At 47.5% G+C, this 19,012-nt stretch overlaps 3 protein-coding genes across 7 annotated transcripts; 2 read left to right on the forward strand and 1 right to left on the reverse strand.

Annotated features, from left to right (window-relative positions):
- The first annotated feature begins 1,739 nt into the window (after positions 1–1,739).
- Positions 1,740–4,469, forward strand: hcar2 (hydroxycarboxylic acid receptor 2-). The gene is made up of 2 exons (XM_037485159.2): positions 1,740–1,807; positions 2,879–4,469. The coding sequence occupies exon 2, from the start codon at positions 2,898–2,900 to the stop codon at positions 3,765–3,767; it is 870 nt and encodes a 289-aa protein (XP_037341056.2). The 5' UTR covers positions 1,740–1,807; positions 2,879–2,897; the 3' UTR covers positions 3,768–4,469.
- A 94-nt stretch (positions 4,470–4,563) lies between these two features.
- On the reverse strand, positions 4,564–7,846 carry LOC119226753 (zinc finger protein 558). The gene is made up of 2 exons (XM_037485016.2): positions 7,555–7,846; positions 4,564–7,017 (listed from the first exon to the last, which is right to left on the reverse strand). The coding sequence occupies exons 1-2, from the start codon at positions 7,757–7,759 to the stop codon at positions 5,456–5,458; spliced, it is 1,767 nt and encodes a 588-aa protein (XP_037340913.2). The 5' UTR covers positions 7,760–7,846; the 3' UTR covers positions 4,564–5,455.
- Positions 7,847–7,947: 101 nt separating this feature from the next.
- On the forward strand, positions 7,948–17,772 carry LOC119226752 (PH and SEC7 domain-containing protein 4). 5 transcript variants are annotated; one of them, XM_037485012.2, is made up of 17 exons: positions 7,948–8,027; positions 9,028–9,197; positions 10,985–12,222; positions 12,468–12,579; positions 12,682–13,006; positions 13,153–13,839; positions 14,168–14,248; positions 14,337–14,449; positions 14,542–14,600; positions 14,683–14,772; positions 14,865–14,908; positions 14,996–15,168; positions 15,473–15,543; positions 15,616–15,761; positions 15,857–16,001; positions 16,643–16,789; positions 16,873–17,772. In XM_037485012.2, the coding sequence occupies exons 3-17, from the start codon at positions 11,176–11,178 to the stop codon at positions 17,161–17,163; spliced, it is 3,531 nt and encodes a 1,176-aa protein (XP_037340909.2). In that variant the 5' UTR covers positions 7,948–8,027; positions 9,028–9,197; positions 10,985–11,175; the 3' UTR covers positions 17,164–17,772. The 5 variants fall into 5 exon arrangements, with proteins under 5 accessions (XP_037340909.2, XP_037340907.2, XP_037340912.2 ...); XM_037485010.2 differs by having other exon boundaries at positions 7,954–8,201; XM_037485015.2 differs by having other exon boundaries at positions 7,954–8,201; positions 12,468–12,549.
- The last annotated feature ends 1,240 nt before the right edge of the window (positions 17,773–19,012 follow it).

Here is a 19,012-nt window from a genome sequence, read left to right on the forward strand (position 1 = left end):
TAGTGAGGACGATCTGATGTAATCCAAGCAGCACATTTCCACTTTGCCTCTGATGTGATTAGCTCGGCTTGCTTTTAATGAGCAGTGGAACTGGAGACCTGCACAGTTGGTGCAGTGAATTGTAGGTGGCTGCAGCTGAATACTTTACAAAACTACGCAGTCACTTTGACTTTCGGCCCCTTTTGTCACAGTTTTACAGCCAGGTTGTGACAACACAATTAATCAATACATTTGTACCATAACTTTATTTTTTACTGAGAATGGTCTTTTGAATTAAGGTATATCTGTATATTCATTTTTTTATTGAGATAGGTGGGGTATGCCCAATAAGCTTATTAGCTTATTATGTTTTACGGCATAAAATTGCTTATTCTAAAAATACGGTGAAATACATTTAAACAATAGTACAATTATTCAAATATGTTCAACTGAAACTCGATTTCTGGGACACATAGAAGGGAGACACATCTCCGTCCTCATCAGAGGGAGACACATCTCCGTCCTCATCAGAGGGAGACACGTCTTCCCTTATAGGAGGGAGAAACATCTCCTTCCTCATCGGAGGGAGACACGACTTCCTCTTCATCGGAGGGAGACACGACTTCCTCTTCATCGGAGGGAGACACCAATGTGACAAGTTTACGAGAGAGACACAGGGTAAACAAACCTGGGTCGAGTCAGTCGGCTCATCAAGCTGTTCAAACAGCCTGAAACACACACATGCAACAACACACAAAGCCACACACACAACCTGCAGTGAACTGAAGAGGTAATAAATTATAGAAGAGTGGAGAGGCCTCAATAGCAACCTGTTTAAGAGTAATATATTGACTTTGCTAACAATGATTGGTGTTGTTAATGAACTGCTCTGCTTGATAGTGTCACAAGTCCTTATTCTGCACGTTGGACAAAGAACAAAACTACCGACGGACATCACACCTTGAAACATGTCCTCCTCACGTAACATGTTGCTCATTGTTACACTTGACACGGATCAGAAGTGATTTTCTGGACTGTTGCATCAGTTGTTTACTGAAGATTTTTTCCGTCAGTTTGTTGCATCATTGCCAATCTGCGTAAATGGATGATGGCTTTCCACATCATGCACTACGCACAACCAGTTTTCACGTTTTCCCGCAGTTTTGTCACTCAGCTCACCTGCACACTTTCATTCATCTTAATCCTTTTTTATTATTTCACCCTTAATTGTAAATGTGTGATGTGTCCATGGGGTCAAAGAAGGCGCTGTGACATTGAGGAAAAGTCCTCTGCTCCCGCGCCCTCGTCTGATTGGAGGATGAGGATCCCTGAAGTGTTTTCCATGGTTGTAGGTAAGGGCTCAGATGTGCACTGGACTCACAAGGATTAAGCGGAGAGATGGCACCCCAGTCACTTTAGGAAGGTGCTGCAGCATCCCTTTGAACAGGTGGGTATTCAACTCCTGACCTCTAAATTCAGATACTGCAACTTTACACAGACATCCTGTGGGAGAGTTCTTCTTCTGCTGTGGTAATTATCTGCAATATTAGACGTGTCATTAGATAACACGTTCTGCATGAGCAAAGAATTAATAGTGAGGGTACACATTCACATGTTTGCAACCCTTAGATTAATAGATATTAGGATTTCCTGCCCTTTTGAAAGGGCACGTATGCAAAGACATGCAAACAAATGTGCCAGTCATGCTGTCTATTCATTGGCTGGTAAGGGAAAGGAAGTCGGTTGGATGAGTTTGCAAAGTCTGTGTAACGTGAGAGATTGCCACGGACTATTTGGAGAAGATCAGTTTATTAGGATCCAGTTGAAGGTAAGATGCTTAGCTTATACAAAAACATCACATTTGCAGGAGATCACTACAAGAACTACGTGTTTGAAAGTTTTTTTTTTTCTTTGCAACTGTTGCAACTTTTGTTCCTACTAAAACTAGAGCATTTGCGGGAGACTGAAAATGAGTTGGATGAAACAGTGTTATCTGTGTTCTTCTCTCTTTTATCCTCCGCAATAGCTGCAAAAACAGGCAGGTGTTCTTTATTAGGGTTAGACTAAGCGACCATGCCACCGACTTTTTTTTTTTATTTAACTGTGGTGTAATCATTCCGGTTATACTCTATGAGGTATTTTTCTCAGACAGAGCATTTGGGGGAAGTGTATTTCTAATCCCTTATAAGGCAGGCTTCGTTTACCACACTCACTGCAATAAATATCTGGTGAATCACCACAGGACAGGTCCAGAGTGTTATTTTATTTTTGGATGCACAACCTTCCTAGTAAGTGTTTTGACGCAAGGGCGTAACCATGGTTTAGACATTGTGAATGAATACCCTTCCCCATTCTGTTTTAAAGCGGGTATTGGGCTGGTGTGGTGTAACAGTGATCCAGCGTGTTTCGCCTCTCTGGTTTGCGGATTTGATAAACTGTTTTTACTTAGGAAGTTCATGGCTGGGGTTTCCTTTGTTGAAGTCCCCAAGAACAATAACTAAGGAGTCCGGGTTGGTCCGCTGGCGTCATGTACACACAGAGTTTGTTGCACAGTGAGCGCACGTTGGAGGGAAAGATGCACTAAGGAGCCAAGAGACCGATCCATTGACAGGGTTCATGAAAGGAGAACATATATTGATAGATGTGTTGTGACGTGATTCAATAACAGGTGCATTCCTACAATATTTAATCTACATTCAGGGTGGCGGATGCAGGTCTTCAGTATCACTCCGGGTGAACATTAAAAGTTCACAAACTGTCACCAGTCACGTCCTTTCAAAAACACATTACACAGCAGAGTTGACCACACGTCCTTAATTTATCTGCATCCGAGGCTGACTGACACGTTTTCCTTCAACAACCGATAGAAATGAGTGCGTCTGTTCTTTTAATTCCACAGATCAGGCTTCTTTCCTCTGATGGAGGTGTTATACACCAACTCCTCCACGCTCTTCGTGTCCCACAGACCCATCAACAAGTCCCTGACAGTGTATGAGAACTGCAAAGACATGCCCACTGTTCTGATCTGCTACCTGGGCCTGCAGTTCGTCAACATGTTCCTGGGCATCCCGGCCAACATCACGGTGCTGTGGCTCATCCGAAGAAACAAAGGGGACTCCTCCACCTCGGACATCTTCATTTTCCACCTGGCGATTCTAGACGTGATCTTCTGTCTCTCCCCCCCGCTCGAGCTGGCCAACATAGTCTTCCTCACCACCACAAGCACCTGGTACGTCCTGCGCTTCTTCTACGGCATCAAAGACACCTCGCCTCTCTTCCTCTCCTGCATCTGCCTGGACCGTTACATGGCCGTGGTCCACCCCATCACCTTCACCAAGCTCAAGGACCGCCACCACAGAGCCGCCCTGGCCGCCGCGGTCTGGCTGATCATTCTGGCCTACGCCGCCGGCAAGTGCGCGAACAGCATTCCCCACTTCGACGTGGTCTTCACGGTGACGATCCTGGCCGCGTTCGCCTTCATGGTGTTCTGCAACATTTCCATCCTCTTGGCGCTGAGACAGTCCGGACCCAGCCGAGACGAGATGCACCCGGTGAAAAAGAGAGCCTTCAAGATGGTCCTCATCATCCTCGCGATCATAGTGTTCAACTACTTCCCGCCTGTGGCGCTGTTGCCGTTCAAGAGCTACTTCACGGAGGACGTGTACCTTTGCTACATCCACTATGTGGCCTTCGGACTGATGGACTTCAGCAGCAGCGTTCAGCCGATGCTCTATTTGTCCAAGGAAAGGTTGCACTGCTGCCAGAGCGGCGCAACGCAGCTCGAGTAAGGACGTATTACTGCTACATAAATTATATGTGAATGTTGTGTTGTGAAAGAATATAAGATGTTGTTTAAAGTTATTGAAAATCGTGCAGTCATTTCCCCAACGGAAGGCTCAAAACATTAAAGTTCTTCCCTGTTTTGAAGAAGAATTAATAAATAGCATATAGTTTGGAAGTTGAAGTTAACTTAGATGTTACGTAGCCATGCAGTCTGGGTAGAGCTTGTCCAGGTTCAGCTACAAGAGCTGAAATAAATCAGTCGACTGACCCATTTTGGCATTAAACAATTGTTCATCAAATAAAATAAAAAATATTGCACGTTCTAGCTTTTAAAACGGGCGGATAATCGGCTTTTGTCTTACATGTTATAAAACGTTCGGGTCTAAAAGGAAATACAACTTGTAAATTTTCCATTGTATTGAGTAACTTATCACTTCCACTTGCATCAAATGTGAGTCACAAGATTCAACTTCCCCTTCTGTTTAAGTGTGACTATTTTCATTGTAAAATAACAGACTAAATCTAAAAGAGAAAACTGTAGAAACTAAAGCTATAAAATATTCTGATCGGAAACTTAATGCTTGTGCTTATATATGCGTGTGTGTGTGTGTGTGTGAGTGATATGGTAAAGCTTCTACTTCAAGGAATAAAGGTCTTAAACTTCATCATATACTGTGTAGTGTTTTCACTAAATGTATGTAGTTGGACTCAAGGGAACATAAAAAAAACATTACACATTGCCTTTGATTTCAAAGGAAAAATTCATAAAGCATTCAAACCATACAAAAATTATTTAGTTATGTTTTCTATTTAATTTGGTCAGAGATTGCAGTCAGTCACAATAAACTATAAACACTCAGCTTAACATACACGCTGTGCAGGTATATTAACGAGTTGCCACAACAAACAGTGGCCCTATCAACATGAACATTTGACTTGTGTCCGTTTCCTGGTAGAACAGTGGATAACCTAAAAACAGATCCTCTCTATGCTCTTTCTCGTCAGCAGAGCTTTAAAAATAATTACTTGATGAATATAGAACACTGCTCAATCAATACAGAACATTTGCAGTAAAATTAATAACAGTAACGTTATATAAATCCATTCGACCGCTGACCGTATTGTTAGAGCTATGTACAGCAATATATTAATCATTTCTAATAATCACCTAATGTATCATCATGTTTTTAATGACACTTTAAGTGTCTGGCTACAGCAGGAAAGACAAATCATTCATCGTCACTGCTTACAATAACTTTTCCGTTAAAGCATTTCTACATTACTAACATTACTTGTTAACATTCAGTATCTATAAAAGAACAACAGTTCTTTTAGGGTCCTGCATTCTGTCTCTGTACGCCGTGTAGTGCGAGTTAAGACAACACGAAAGTGAAAAACTTGGACCTACTGAATCACATCAATGATGAGAAAACACAGAATTGCCTTTTACCACAAACATCACTAACAGTTTAGAGGCTGACGGCACAATTTCGACCTCTGGGCCAGCAGTACAATAGAAAAAATCTAACCTCAAGCTACACATTATAGCTTTTTCTGGAGATTTCAACCAAAGACCACATAAGCATTGATTATAGTAATACCCTGCTGATGTTGTCTGATAGATGTCTATCTGAAAAAGCTGAAGATTCTTTGTTTCGTTGTTTTTTTCCTCTCATCTGCTAAGAGCCTGGTTCTAACTCCTATCCGTGTCTAACAGAGTCTCCGAGGCAGAAGGCCGGTTCGTGTCCTCCTCGCTGGTGCTTCCCTCGCTCAGTGCATTCTGCTCCATGGCACTGTGAGTCTTCTGGTGCTTCTTCAGGGAGGACAGGTCCGTGTAGGACTTCGCGCACTGGCTGCAGACGAAGACCTTCTCTTTGGTGTGGACCAGCTCGTGTCTCTTCAGGTGACCCGACCTGCTGAAGCTCTTGCTGCAGTGCGAGCAGCTGTAACCCTTCTCGCCCGTGTGAGTCCTCTGGTGCAGTTTGAGGCTGCTGGCCACCGTGAACTTCTTGCCGCACTCTTTGCAGCTGTACGGCCTTTCCCCCGTGTGCATCCGCATGTGTATGGTGAGGTGCCCCGCCTGGCTGAAGGTCTTCTTACACAGCTCGCAGCAGTAGGGCCTCTCGCCGGTGTGAATCCTGTAGTGGGTTTTGAGGTCGCCCAGGCCGTTGAACCTCTTGCCGCACTGGGCGCAGCAGTAGGGCTTCTCCCCGGTGTGGATCCTCTTGTGTATGCGTAGGTTGCCCGCGTTGCTGAAGGTTTTGCCGCACTCCTGGCAGCTGTACGGCCTCTCCCCCGTGTGAGTCCGCAAGTGGACTTTGAGCTGGTTGTGCTCGTTGAAGCGCTTCGCGCAGTGCGAGCAGGAGTAGGGCTTTTCTCCCGTGTGGACCCGCTTGTGTATCCTGAGCTGACTGGGGTGGGCGTACGTCTTGCTGCAAAGGTTGCAGCTGTAGGGCCGCTCGCCTGTGTGGGTGCGCCTGTGGGACTTGAGGAGATCGGCCCGGCCGAAGCGTTTGCCGCAGTAGCTGCAGCTGTGGGCCTTTTCGCTGCTGTGCGCCTTGATGTGGATGTTTAGCGAGGACGCTTGACTGAAGGTTTTGGGACAGGTGGTGCAGCGCAAGAAGTTGTCGTGAATCTCCAAAGACTCGTCCGCGGGAGCAACGGCGTTTTCTTCAAGTGCCGCTACTTCCGGCACCGCAGGCGGACTGCTTGGTACCCCGAGGTCTGTTTCCGATTCAGGGTAGCAGCTCAACGCATGCTGCAACTCCTGCTTACAGACATTGTCGCCGTACTGCTCCTCTTCCTCCGTCTTAATGAGCTGCCCTTCCTCCACGCGAGTGCCAGAAAGAGCGGTCACTTTAACTTGTCCAGGGCCCAACCTGGATTCACAACAACTGACCTCTGTGGTCTCGTCTTTCGCTGGCCTCATTGTCAGATTGAGAAGGGGCAAAGGCTGGGAAAGGTCAATGGCATGGCTGCCATGCAGCTCTGGCTCTACTTTTACCGATATCCAGTTTTGGGTGGACGTGCTCACCTCTTCTGTGTTCACACATGGCATTACTAGCATTTGATCAGTCTGCAGTGAAAACGGCGAAGAGGATACGCGATCCCTCATCTTGTCTTTCTGCCTCCTCCGGAAGCTCTTCTTGTCGCTGCTGCATATGGACCTCTTGAACGTGCCCTCAGTGGAGTTGATGGGGCAATTGCTCCATGATGAAGTTGAAAGATTTTCATTCGCATCTTGGTCACAAATATCTGAAAAAAAGGCAAAGCCATAATAATGAACCACGTAGTACATGCTGCGTTTTCATACCTCATTGCAGAAGTGATATTATGGGGGGAAACAAAAAACTTGAGCACACTCAACTTACGTATGATGTAAAATGGATGGAAGTCCAGATTTGGTTTACATGATGAATAAAAAAAACTTAATGGGGAATGATTTAATTCCATAGCTGATAAATGCTGCTCTAAACCCAAGTGTGCTCATCTTTTGCTTCTGTAGTTCACGGTAGAATCGCCTGCGTGGTGGTGTTGCCATTAGTATGTGCGGGATAATGTGCCAGTGGTTCAACCTATTTGCCTTTATGCACAGTCCTGTTGTACATGCTCTGAAAGGCTGCATTGTTTACGTCTGCTGGCCTTTGCTGCTTCCTCTGCTATCACGTTTCCGCCTTCTATCTATGTCTGGGGAGGGGGACACACACACACACACACACACACACACACACACACACACACACACACACACACACACACACACACACACACGAAGCTACATCGAACCCTTACCTCTTACGGCAGACTCGGTGTTCTTCTGTGCAAACAGCAGAGCCTTCAGGCCCTCGTTTTCAGACTCGATCCTCCGTATTGTCCCCTGATACTCGGACAGGGTCCGGTCCACCGAGTCAAGGATATCACACACTGTGGCCCTAAAGATGTCGTTCAGAGACGACTCTAGGAAGACCTTCAGACAACTAACATTAGACGTGGCCATGTTGCGGACAACTTGCCCGATGGCTTACACGTCGTTGAAAGTGAGAGGCAGAGGGAAGTGTGTGTGTGTGTGTGAGTGTGTGCGACCCTGCAGCCGTGTGCGGAACAAACAAAGCACAGACGGTCGCACAAAAGTGACGTGGAGGAGAAGCTGTTTTTGTTTGTTGCTAACAACGTATGCAGCGCCCCGGCTGGTGGGGAGGAGACACGTCGGATTAGCCGGGGCCCTAGCCAACATCATTGTGATACTATGTACACAAAAAACCACGGTGATAACGTTATATTATGTTTAAATAACAGCAAGACGAACTGAACAACTACAGCAACGCTGCTGGGTCATCACTTATACTACTAGTGCCAAGTACTACAACTAAATCAGCTACTGCTACCACTAGCTAGCAACTAACCCACTGCAACTGCAAGGATGCTCACATAGATGCTAGGTAATGCTAATATTTTAATACCAACGGTAAACTGAATGCTAATCATGCTAATGGCGCAATGTTTCCTCCTGTTACCTAACGCTGGTTAGTTTACACCAAGAGCAACGCTAAAAGCGATATTGGTAACCATGTACCTCAAAACGAATATAAATGATGTAACGTTATGTATTAATAATGTTGGCTATTTAGACTTCTCTTAGCTCATGTGCTCTTTTGCATGATGTAACGTTAGCTAACGTTAACTTGTTAACTGGACGCGAGGTAATTGCATTAAAAAGACCGCTAACAAAGAAAATGCGACTTGTAATAAATGATATATTTTCTCTATTTCTGACTTTGTTCATGGGAGTAAAGAATGCAAATACTCTGCAACTCTTATGCAAACAGTTACTGAAACCACTTGTGATATTTTTATTAGGTGGTCAACTTTAATCAGCTGAAGATTATCCTATACAAATGAATTGTCCATTGAAAAATGGAGTCTTTTCGGTTTCATTATTATTATTATAAAGCCCTAAAGCAACAACTCACATTGGTGTTAAACAAGTTTTTCTTCTCACAGCCAGACACCAGAGGCACAGCTAACTTGATGACTTGAGTATTTTGGATATGGATACCTTCTGGTTTTACCACATCATTCCTTGCAGGAATGAGGCAGAGCCAGTCCCCTCACCTGGCTTGCATGCCCTCTGGGTGGTGGGCGTGGACTGAGGTGACTCTCAGGTGTCTGAGCTCTTGAGTCATCCGCCAATCACAATGTGTCTTTTTTTTCTCTTCCTCTTTGTTGCCACTCAAATTCTCCCTTATGTTTTTTTTTTTCCCACAGCCATACCTGCAGGTAGAGGAGCAGAGCGGAGGCAGGCTGAAGTCTGATCTTGATCCAAAATGGACAGGGAGCTCTAAGAAGAAGGGGGAAGACCCGGTTCAAACTGGGACCTGTGACTCGCATGCGTTGTCATGGGACACCGCAGGCTGAAAGGCTGCTCTGCTGAAACGGTGCGGATGTTAGACTTTTTATGACAGATTCAGGCTTAATCAACTGAGTTTGAAGTGTATAGCTGGTTGAGGGTACAGCGCTTCAACAGGGATATTATCGCAATATAGCACAGCAAAGTGCTTAAAACCTCACAAGCTGGCTGATTATATGATGTTGCTGTAAAGATCCTGGAGGGGGGGGGGTAAGTCACAGTTAGATTGCTACGAATGAGAATGAGGTTTCTATTATTAGACATACACACATTTATAAGTCATGCCTCACCTTTCGCTTTGTCAAGTTTGGTGTTCCCCTTTTTAATTCATCCTTCCTAAAAAAGTTCTTTTTCATACTTTTACTTCTCCTTTTAATATTTTGTCAATGATCCTCACAGGCCTGTGTTGTGATGTGCAAACGTTCCATTCATTGTACACAACAGCTGGCTAGCTGTCAACAAAAGACAAAATGCAATTTGTTTGAGTAATGTCTGAGTAAAGGTAGCCTGATTTTATGAAGGAATTTAGAAATATCAGCATTCATCTGAGCATCACCAACAGTGCTGCCAAAGATAGCATCAAACATAGAGGATATTTAAAGCAGCAAGAGATTCTCAGCATGTTATACATCAGAGTTGGACATTCAGTTTATTAAACTCTCTCACTATTTAAAACTCAAATATAACTTTCTGTGTTAATTTTCATCTAGTGAAGCACTTGTTGCATCTGACAGGAACTGAGTAGTTAGCACCCACACAGGAAATGTGGTCACGGTCTTTCCCGGATGTTGGTAGCTTTACATGAACAGCGTTATGCAGACAAAGTATAAGTTTAGACATTTTAAAAAAGGGGTTGTTTTATAGAGTGAGGAAAATTTGGCAGAAGATAATAAAATAGTGTCACGTTGCATCCCCAGAATAAACACATGACAGTTTCTTCTTTTGCCGGCCTTTGCTTATGTTGACAAAACACAGTTTGAATTCGGGCCCTTTGCTCGGACTCCCCGTGCAGCGCGCCGATAAAACGATAAACTCAGGCCGCAGGCAGTTAAACTGCTTACCCAAAACATCCCCTCCTCCCCACCCTCTCCACCGTCCTTAATCCACATCGTACACCTCTCTCTCTCTCTCTCTCTCTCTCTCTCTCTCTCTCCCTCTCTCTCTCCCCCTCTCTCTCTCTCTCTCTCCCCCTCTCTCTCTCTCTCTCTCTCTCTCTCCCTCTCTCTCTCTCTTTCACTTGCTCGGCTGATTTACTGCGTCTGTGGTCAGGAAGTACAAAGTGGCTTTTGTGACATTTCACTAAAAGTCTTTTGCACTGAACACCTGCAGAGCCACGCTGGGAAGTAACAAACAGTTGACAATTGAGTATTGTAGGCTTTAAAAAAAAAGAAGATCAAAAACCACCTCCACACTGGATTATGTTGACGTTAAAGTGGTGAGTGAAGCAGTGTTTTTGTACCATCAGGGCAGTAAGTGAGTTTAGGTCAGTTTTGTTTTTGAAAGGAGTCGTGTGTAATTTTAAATGCAGTCCTCCGTAGTTTTAAATGTACGATTTCTCACAAATGAATAGAAAAATATGTTTTGACCCAAAAGTCAACCCATAAATAATTACTCTACAACCGAATACAAATTTTACAAATGGTCTTTTTTGTATCTCAGCAAATCAGATGTGCATCCTGGAGGTTTATCAACAAGTTTTTCTGTGATGAAGAATCGGTTTATCAGAATAATTTTGAATGAGTCGTTACAGGACGTTTCGAATGTGAGCGCTCTCATCTTCAAACATAAACACTTTGTTCATCTCTTTTGTTACAGATTTGTGGATGGCGCCATTGACGGCTGCGGTGTGCTTTAGGATTTTCCGTTCACGGGACCCCACAGAAGAATCGTTCTTTTACATGTCATTTGTTTTTCACGGGCAGGACATTTTGTTGCAAGACAGCGCTTACTGCTGAAGCATCTCTTCTCTGGCCGCCCCCCACCGACCACAGAACTGACTGAGACGCATGCTAATGGAGGAGGAAAATGTGTGCTCCTCTCCACCGGATGTCACGGTATCGGCCGTTCAGCAGCCCCAACAAGCCTTGTGTACATCCATCGACCACCGGCGCTCCAATGGAGAGGAAGAGGCCATCGTGTGGGGCACCATAGCGGTACAGATCGACCGGGCACAGGGTGCGGATCAACTCTCCCTGGAGGCAGAAGCAGGGACCCGTGAGGAGGCAGGACCAGGGACCGCCGAGGAGGCAGGACTAGAGACCCCCGAGGAGGCAGGACCAGGGACTGCTGAGGAGGCAGGACTAGAGACCCAGAATGAGGCGGGACTAGAGACCCCCGAAGAGGCAGGACAAGAGATCCACAAGGAAGCAGGACTAGAGACCCATGAGGAGGCGGGACAAAAAACCCCAGAGGTGGCGGGACCAGTGACCCACGAGGAGGTGGGACGAAAGACACCCGAGGTGCCGGGACCAGAGACCCCCGAGGTGGGGGGACCAGAGACCCACGAGGAGGCGGGACCAGAGACCCACGAGGTGGGGGGACGAAAGACACCCGAGGTGGGGGGACAAGAGACCCACGAGGAGGCGGGACGAAAGACACCCAAGGTGGCGGGACCAGAGACCCCCAAGGTGGCGGGACCAGAGACCCCCAAGGTGGCGGGACCAGAGACCCCCGAGGTGGCGGGACCAGAGACCCCCGAGGAGGCGGGACCAGAGACCCAGGAGGAGGCGGGACCAGAGACCCAGGAGGAGGCAGCGCAGTGGGGGCAGACAGTATGGCAGTTGACCTGTACCGGTGCTCCGCTGTCCTTTGCGACAGTGCAGTGGGACGTGCCCGACCCCCCTGCTGCAACGTCTTTGCACGTGACTGACATGGGCTCGGCCAATGAGCCGACCCCGGGCGGCGTGACGAGTCTAGACGGCACTTCCCCGTCGCTTCACCGCTCTCAGGGCGTTAACGCTGATCTGTTCATACGGCAGGGCAGAGGGGAAGACGGTGGTTTTGATTATCTGGCTCTCAACTCAAATCCAGAGCTCAGAGGAAACGCCTCAGAGGTATGTACTGTGTGGGAGGAGATACCAAGCGAGGTGGGATGTTTTCATTCTGTCATTATTGCCTGTTTTTGGGCCGCCTCTGATTTCCTGTGTCGTTAACCCGTTCACCCGGTTGACCGTGGCCCCACCACCACCTCGGCCTTTGAGTTGGGAGAAGCAGAGTGTCGATTGTTGGTCGGATGAGAATCACAAGCCTTCTCGCACAATTCCTGTTTATGATCGATGGCCTGTGTTGCAATTTCCAGCCATGTGACGCTGCAGACGTGCAAGAGCCGCCGACACAGGAAAGGGAAGACCCCACACACGAGCTGTTAGAAAGTAATAACGGTACGTGTTACTCGGAGAGAGACGACTTGAGTAAGTTATTTAATAGAAAATGTTTTTCCATTACAAATCATGAATCTTTTCAATAATAGTTGAAAACTCTGATTCTTATCTTCTCGTTCGAAAATCATCCAGGTATTCCACCGACGGCAGTCTTAGAAGAAGAGGGGGTCCCCTCGGCCAGCTCACGTCCTGTAACTGTGGACCTACTCGACATTCTGGACGTCGCTGATGTGTCAGAAGATGAGGGGGACAGTTTTGTAGATTTAAAACCACAAGAGGAACCGGAACAGCCCTGCCTTCTGCTGACTGGACTCAGAGACTCCGAGGACCAGCAAACTTCAGCCAATGGTGTCGAGGAGGAGGAAGAAGAAGACGAGGGAGAAGAGCAGGAGCAGATAAACGTGTCCGGTACCGAAGAAAGTGAAGAGGCAGAAGTCACCATTTGTCTGAGTTATGTGTAAGTATCGAAGACTTAGCTTAAGAAAGGGGAACAGGAAGTATGTGTCACCAGTGAAGGCCTGCGGGTTGTTATTCATGTCGCAGTATTACGCGCTGATGTTACTGTACGTTAACTACAATCCAAATTTCATCTGCACCTTGCAGGGAGTTTTCTGGGGATTTGCCACGAACCGACGATGCCGCAGCAACCGTAAACCCAGATAAGCCGACTGACAGGCCGCCGTCAGAGCTTCTGGAAGAGAGACCGGAAGGGTCACATGAAGCTCCCGCTGGTCAGGCCGCAGAACCCGAAATGTGCTTGGATGTAGATCAGAACGCAGACCCTGAGCGGTCAGAGGCTGCGGCCAACGCGGAGGAACCGTCGGCCCAGGCGGCCGGCCTCACCGAGAGGAGAGAGACCCCCCAGCGGGCGATGGAGCCCACTGAAGGACCGGAGGAGGAACGAGGCGACCAAGCAAAAGACTTTCCGCCGCGAGCCGAGCCCGAGCGGCTTGAGGCGGCCGAGGAGCCGAGGGGGGCTGGAGTGTCGCAGCATCTCGACCCGCCGCCAGAGGAGCCCGCCCGAAGCCGAGCCGCGGACCCGCCGGGGGCCCCGGTGGAGACCGGTGAGTCGCAAACGACGCCGCACTTGTCCCCCGAGCCCGCTGACGGAGCGGGAGGCGGCGAGGAAGGCTCCGCGAGCGAGGAGCGGGCTGAGCCCCCCGGGGGGGCGCCGCCGCCGCTTGTGAACGGAGACGCGGTGAACGGAGAGATGGCCCGCCGCCTCGCCGAGCGGCTGCGCGGTCTGGACGGGATCCAACGCGTGGACGTGGTGAAGCACATAGACAAAGAGTAAGCGCGTGGTATTTCTTTTGTGTTTTCTTCAGATTTAGCTGAAAAATAATCCTTTTCCCTGCGGCTGGTCCCGTAGTGTGTGTGTGTGTGTGTGTGTGTGTGTGTGTGTGTGTGTGTGTGTGTGTGTGTGTGTGTGTGTGTGTGTGTGTGTCATCCTCCTCTTTGTGCAGTTTAGATTAAATGCCGCTAATAATCAACCCTGTAATATTGTATTGATGTTTAAGACACTTTATTTGCTTTGCAGTTTGATCCAGAAAAAACCCATTCACTTAAAAAAGAGAAAGTGTTCTTAACAATAATACTAAATGTCTTTTTTTCTGTTTAGCAATGACTTCAGTCGCGCTGTCGGGGAGGAATACCTGAAACTATTTGACTTCACCGGGCAAACTCTGGATCACGCCCTGAGGTGAGACTTACGGAGAGCGCGTTATCCCACGGTGAGACGCGCCGGTGTGAATTCTTGTAAATGCACATTTCTTTTCTCTCCCGTCCAGGTGTTTTCTGAAAGTGGTCGTGCTGATAGGAGAGACCCAGGAGAGAGAGCGCGTGCTGCAGCATTTCGCCTGCCGCTTCCATCACTGCAACCCCGACTCCTTCACCTCCTCGGGTGAGCTTCAGTGACCGTATAGATAAATATTTGTATCTATCTATCTATATCTATATATATATACACATATATACTTTTTTTTTCATCCTCAGAGTCCGTGTTGGCCCTCACGTGTGCTGTGATGCTTCTCAACACGGACTTGCACGGACAGGTGGGGAACACGCATGACTTTAGTCACCACATGCTGTCTGTGAGGCGTTTACTCAACCGCTCGTTTGGTCTGTTTCTGACAGAACGTGGGGAAATCAATGTCCTCCACCAAGTTTGTGTCCAACCTTGATGGGATGGACGAAGGAGAAAACTTCAGCAAGGATCTCTTGAAGGTAATGCTGTCACGGACCCCCACCCGCCCCTTCCAAATAACAAAAAAGTCACAATCGCGACATAACCATCTCATCTCCATCCACGTCCGCAGAGTCTCTACAACTCCATCAAGAGTGAGCCGCTGCAGTGGGCTGTGTGAGTCACATGACGCACCGCCCGCCCTCCATTCTTGCGCGTGATCTCGCGCTCACACTAAGAGTCTGTCGCTCCGCGTGTTTTTAGGGACGAGGAGGAGCTGAAGAGCTCCGTGCTGGTGGACGAGGACGCGGCGGAGGACGCGCCGCTGCGCTCCAAGTTCAACCCTTTCCAGGACGTCCCGCACGACAAAACGGCGTCGGTGGTCAAACAGGGGTTCCTGCAGAGGAAGCTGCACGCCGACATCGACGGCAAACGCAGTGAGTGGCACCCGAAGGAACGATCTGTGGTTCAGGCTAATACTTATATAGCAGAAGTGAAGTTTGTATAGTGAAGTTTAATTTTGTTTTATTTTGATTCTTTAATTCGAGTGATTAGAATGTATGTAAATATGAATATGAACACATAAGCTTTTTATAGATTTATAGGACATGCAGTAGGCAGCTCCGGCTCTTTATAACTTGATGAAACCTCCTCTCTGCTCATTTGTTGTCGTGTTCTCATTTCCTTTCACGTCCATACATACAAATCCTCACACACCTGCGGCATGATTCTGCGCGGCAGCTCCGTGGGGAAAGCGAGGCTGGAAGACGTTCTATGGAGTGGTGAGGGGAATGGTCCTCTACCTGCAGAAGGTCAGTAACTCATCCCATAACATTCCCACGGCACGGATAATGTAATAATGATAGTGTGTGCGTGTGCATCAGGATGACTACCGGAGGGAGCAGCCGATCGACGAGGAGGTGGTGAGCCTGCACCACTCTCTGGCCGAGCAGGCGGCCGACTACACCAAGAAGCCCTACGTCTTCCGTCTGCAGACAGCCGACTGGAGGGTTTTGCTCTTTCAGGCCTCGTAAGTCCCCCGGCGAGTCCGCGCTGCGTGTTTGTGCGTGTCGGTCGACGAGGTTAAAAAAGAACGGCCCGTGCCGCTGTCCGTCTTCCCCTCAGATCCAAACTGGAGATGCATTCTTGGATCAGCCGCGTCAACCTGGTGTCGGCCCTCCACTCGTCGCCTCCGTTCCCCGCCGCCGTCGGCTCTCAGAGGAGATTCTGCAGACCCATCCTCCCCTCGTCGCAGTCTGCCCACACTCCGGTAAGCGCCCATACGTCTGCGGTTTTCCACGCCAGCTGTACTATGACGAGGCCAATCCGCCACAAATGGGCTGGTTTTGTCTTGCTGGGGCCGTGACTTGTGTTATGCATCTAGCTTTGGCTTTTCCTTGTAAGGAGTTCAAATAGTTGTTACACAATCCAACTTCAACTCTAAAGTCACTATTCGGCCCCGATTAACAAACAATTACCATAATTCATATATGTATAAAGCTATATAAGGAAATTACCTCAAATTCAAATTGCTTTAATTTTCCATTTTAAAACAGTCGCTTTTGTTAAAGTAAGATTATGAACAGGTTTTTAACGCATGGTATATATTTGTTATATAGCAACATAAGCTAACATTGGCCTTCAAAAGCTAATGGTCATAAGAAACCAAAAAAGGCTCTTGCAGCAAAATCTGAGTGCACAGAGATGAGCAATGGTGTATTTTTGTTGTTGTATTGAATTTGACTTGATTCACAGTATTTATCACAAGATGCACATTTAAAATAATAACACACCTGTAGTGTAAACATCTGGAATTGCTTCAATAGTTGTTTCATACCTTCCACGCGTTCCGTTTTGTCTCCTAATCAGGATGTTCTTAACAGGGCTTGTGCTTCCCTTCTCTCTGTGTAGGAGCGTCAGCTGCAGTCTTATGCAGAAACGCTGCAGTCCTTCAAAGAGGACTTGTCGTACCTGCAGCAAAACCTGCCAGAGGGCAAAAGAGCCAAAGCCAAGGAGCTGGAGGAGCATCGCGTCAGAGCGGAGTACCTCCACCACGAGGTAACGGGCGCGCCGGGAGTAAACGTGTGTGTGTGTGTGTTGAACAAATCAAGTGATCCTGTGTTCCCGTCGAAACCCTGCAGATGTGCCGCTACGAGATCTACATCCAGGGGCTGGAGGCGTGGAAGAGCGTGACGAAGGCAGTTGGCGGCGCGCTGAGCGTCGCCGACCTGAACCAGTTCGACAAAGCGGTGTGCGCGTACTCGGCGGAGGAGGAAGAGGTGGAAAACGAAGGCAGGCTGAAAAAGTCCCACTCCAGCCCGTCCCTGGAACTGGAGATTGTGCCCCCGGCGTTGATCAAAGTGAGACGCAACATCTCAGAGAGACGGACTTATCGCAGGACCATCATTCCCCGGTGGAATAAAGAGGTCTGAACGGGCGGCAAGTCGCGGAAGCACGCAGCAGAGAAGGAAAGACACACATTGAGTCGCACTTATGAGGCCTCAGGATTTAAGGGTTTCAGCATTTTTCAAATCCTGTGCACTTTTAAAAAAATAATAATAATAAACCTCAGGAAATCCCAAACCACTCGACCTCTCTCAGGAAAGAAAACAAGGAATCTGAGCAGTTGTCTGAGTGACTCGAAATGTCTTGAGCTAATTTATTTAGTTTACTTGTGTTAACTTCGGTCACTAGCGGTACTCAATGTTGTACAAATTTGCTTCATTTGTTCTTTTTTAATTGTCCCTTTTTTTAAACGTCTACCACTAGAGGGTGCTGTAGTACAGCACATCTGTGAGTGAGCGGAAAGTACAAGGATGCTTTTAAAAAGAAAAAGAAGAAAGCCCAATTGCACTTTTAATTATGTTTTTGACAGTGTTACATGTTTCAAAGGAAGTTTTTTGTTCCAAAATGTATTATTCTGTCTGTAGGGAAAAATAAAAATGTTAACGTTTATGATTTGAGGGCCTGTAATTCCTTTGAAATTAGAATCCTATATACTCACTGGAGTGTAACACTAACATATGCAGCAATATGTAACATTTTCCACCTTGCAGTAATTTTTATCAAAAGAAATGTGCTTTGTTACCAATATTCAAATTTTCTAAAATAGTTTTTAGCATGTTTGTGTGTTGAACAGTTTTTAGAAAATGTGCTTTCTGACCTCTTAAAACATCATAAAAGTTCAAAGAGAAGAAGGACTTGTGATATTAAAAAAAATAATCCTGAGAGGCCTCGTTTTGAGTGATCAAACCAATATTAACTGTACTTTGCTGTCACTTTCATCAAATGCTGCAGGTGTAAATTTCACTCATCACCTCAAATGCAAAAAAGACTATTGTTAGTAATATTGAGCAGAGCTGGACGTGTGTGTGTGTGTGTGTGTGTGTGTGTGTGTGTTTGTGTGTGTGTGTGATGGCTCTTCGTGGCACGGGCCCCATTTTGTTCTCTTTCAGCCTGACATGTTGAGCAGCAGTCGACCTGGGGTGGTCAACAATAAGAGCAGGATGTCTGGAATTAAGCCCCCGCTTCACACACAGACACACACACACACACACACACACACACACACAGGAATGTGATGTGACAATAGGAAACGGCATGAAGAACACAGACAATACAGAAAAGACTGTTTGGGTGTTCGAGTTGGATCGAGGGCCCCGGATGAGCGGGCGTTTCATTCCTTTTGACATTATGTCCTTATTGACATTTATTTCAGGCTTTTCCGCCCCGGACCGACAGGTGTGTAACGCTGACGGATGATCTGTGGTGCTTAGTTAACGTGATAAAGCTCAACCTCTTGTCCCATGAAAGGAAGCGGGCCTCCATTCACTCACAGCAACAACAACAACTCGTTAAGATAAAGTCAGATTCGGGAGATGAGGGACGACTGATGGGGCCACGTGAGTGACAGGGCCTCGGGGGGGGGAGGGCCATCGCGGCACCTCGAGAAGGAGCGGGAGCCCGACGCCATCTTGGCTAACCCAAATGCTCTCGGGGCCGTGACGAAAGCGCTACAGCGAGCGAAACCAAAATGTTTAATAAATCGCTCCCGGGCGCGCTACGACCGGAGGTTGGTCGCAGCGTGCCGGCGCCTCGCTCTCGAGCAGAAGCCCCCCCCCCCCCACCACCACTCTCACGTGGCCCGTGGACCATGACCCGGGTGGCGGCGGCGGTGGTGGCCTTGTTTTTGGAGTGCCGTCTCTCTCCTCCTGTGACAACAACAATGAGCAGCAGGGGCTGCGTTAGCCGCTGGGTTCAGAGGGCACCCGTCCCAAGGAA

The sequence above is a fragment of the Pungitius pungitius genome, chromosome 18 (genome assembly GCF_949316345.1).
Source record: "Pungitius pungitius chromosome 18, fPunPun2.1, whole genome shotgun sequence".
NCBI classification, from domain to species: domain Eukaryota; kingdom Metazoa; phylum Chordata; class Actinopteri; order Perciformes; family Gasterosteidae; genus Pungitius; species Pungitius pungitius.

Excerpts from the sequence above, each read along its gene's own strand:
- hcar2 (XM_037485159.2), top strand. The coding sequence starts at position 2,898 with ATGGAGGTGTTATACACCAACTCCTCCACGCTCTTCGTGTCCCACAGA.
- LOC119226753 (XM_037485016.2), bottom strand. The coding sequence starts at position 7,759 with ATGGCCACGTCTAATGTTAGTTGTCTGAAGGTCTTCCTAGAGTCGTCT. Across the intron at positions 7,018-7,554 it reads CACCGAGTCTGCCGTAAGAG|ATATTTGTGACCAAGATGCG; the intron begins GTAAGGGTTCGA and ends CCTTTTTTTCAG.
- LOC119226752 (XM_037485012.2), top strand. The coding sequence starts at position 11,176 with ATGCTAATGGAGGAGGAAAATGTGTGCTCCTCTCCACCGGATGTCACG. Across the intron at positions 14,450-14,541 it reads CGACTCCTTCACCTCCTCGG|AGTCCGTGTTGGCCCTCACG; the intron begins GTGAGCTTCAGT and ends TTTCATCCTCAG. Across the intron at positions 14,601-14,682 it reads ACACGGACTTGCACGGACAG|AACGTGGGGAAATCAATGTC; the intron begins GTGGGGAACACG and ends TGTTTCTGACAG.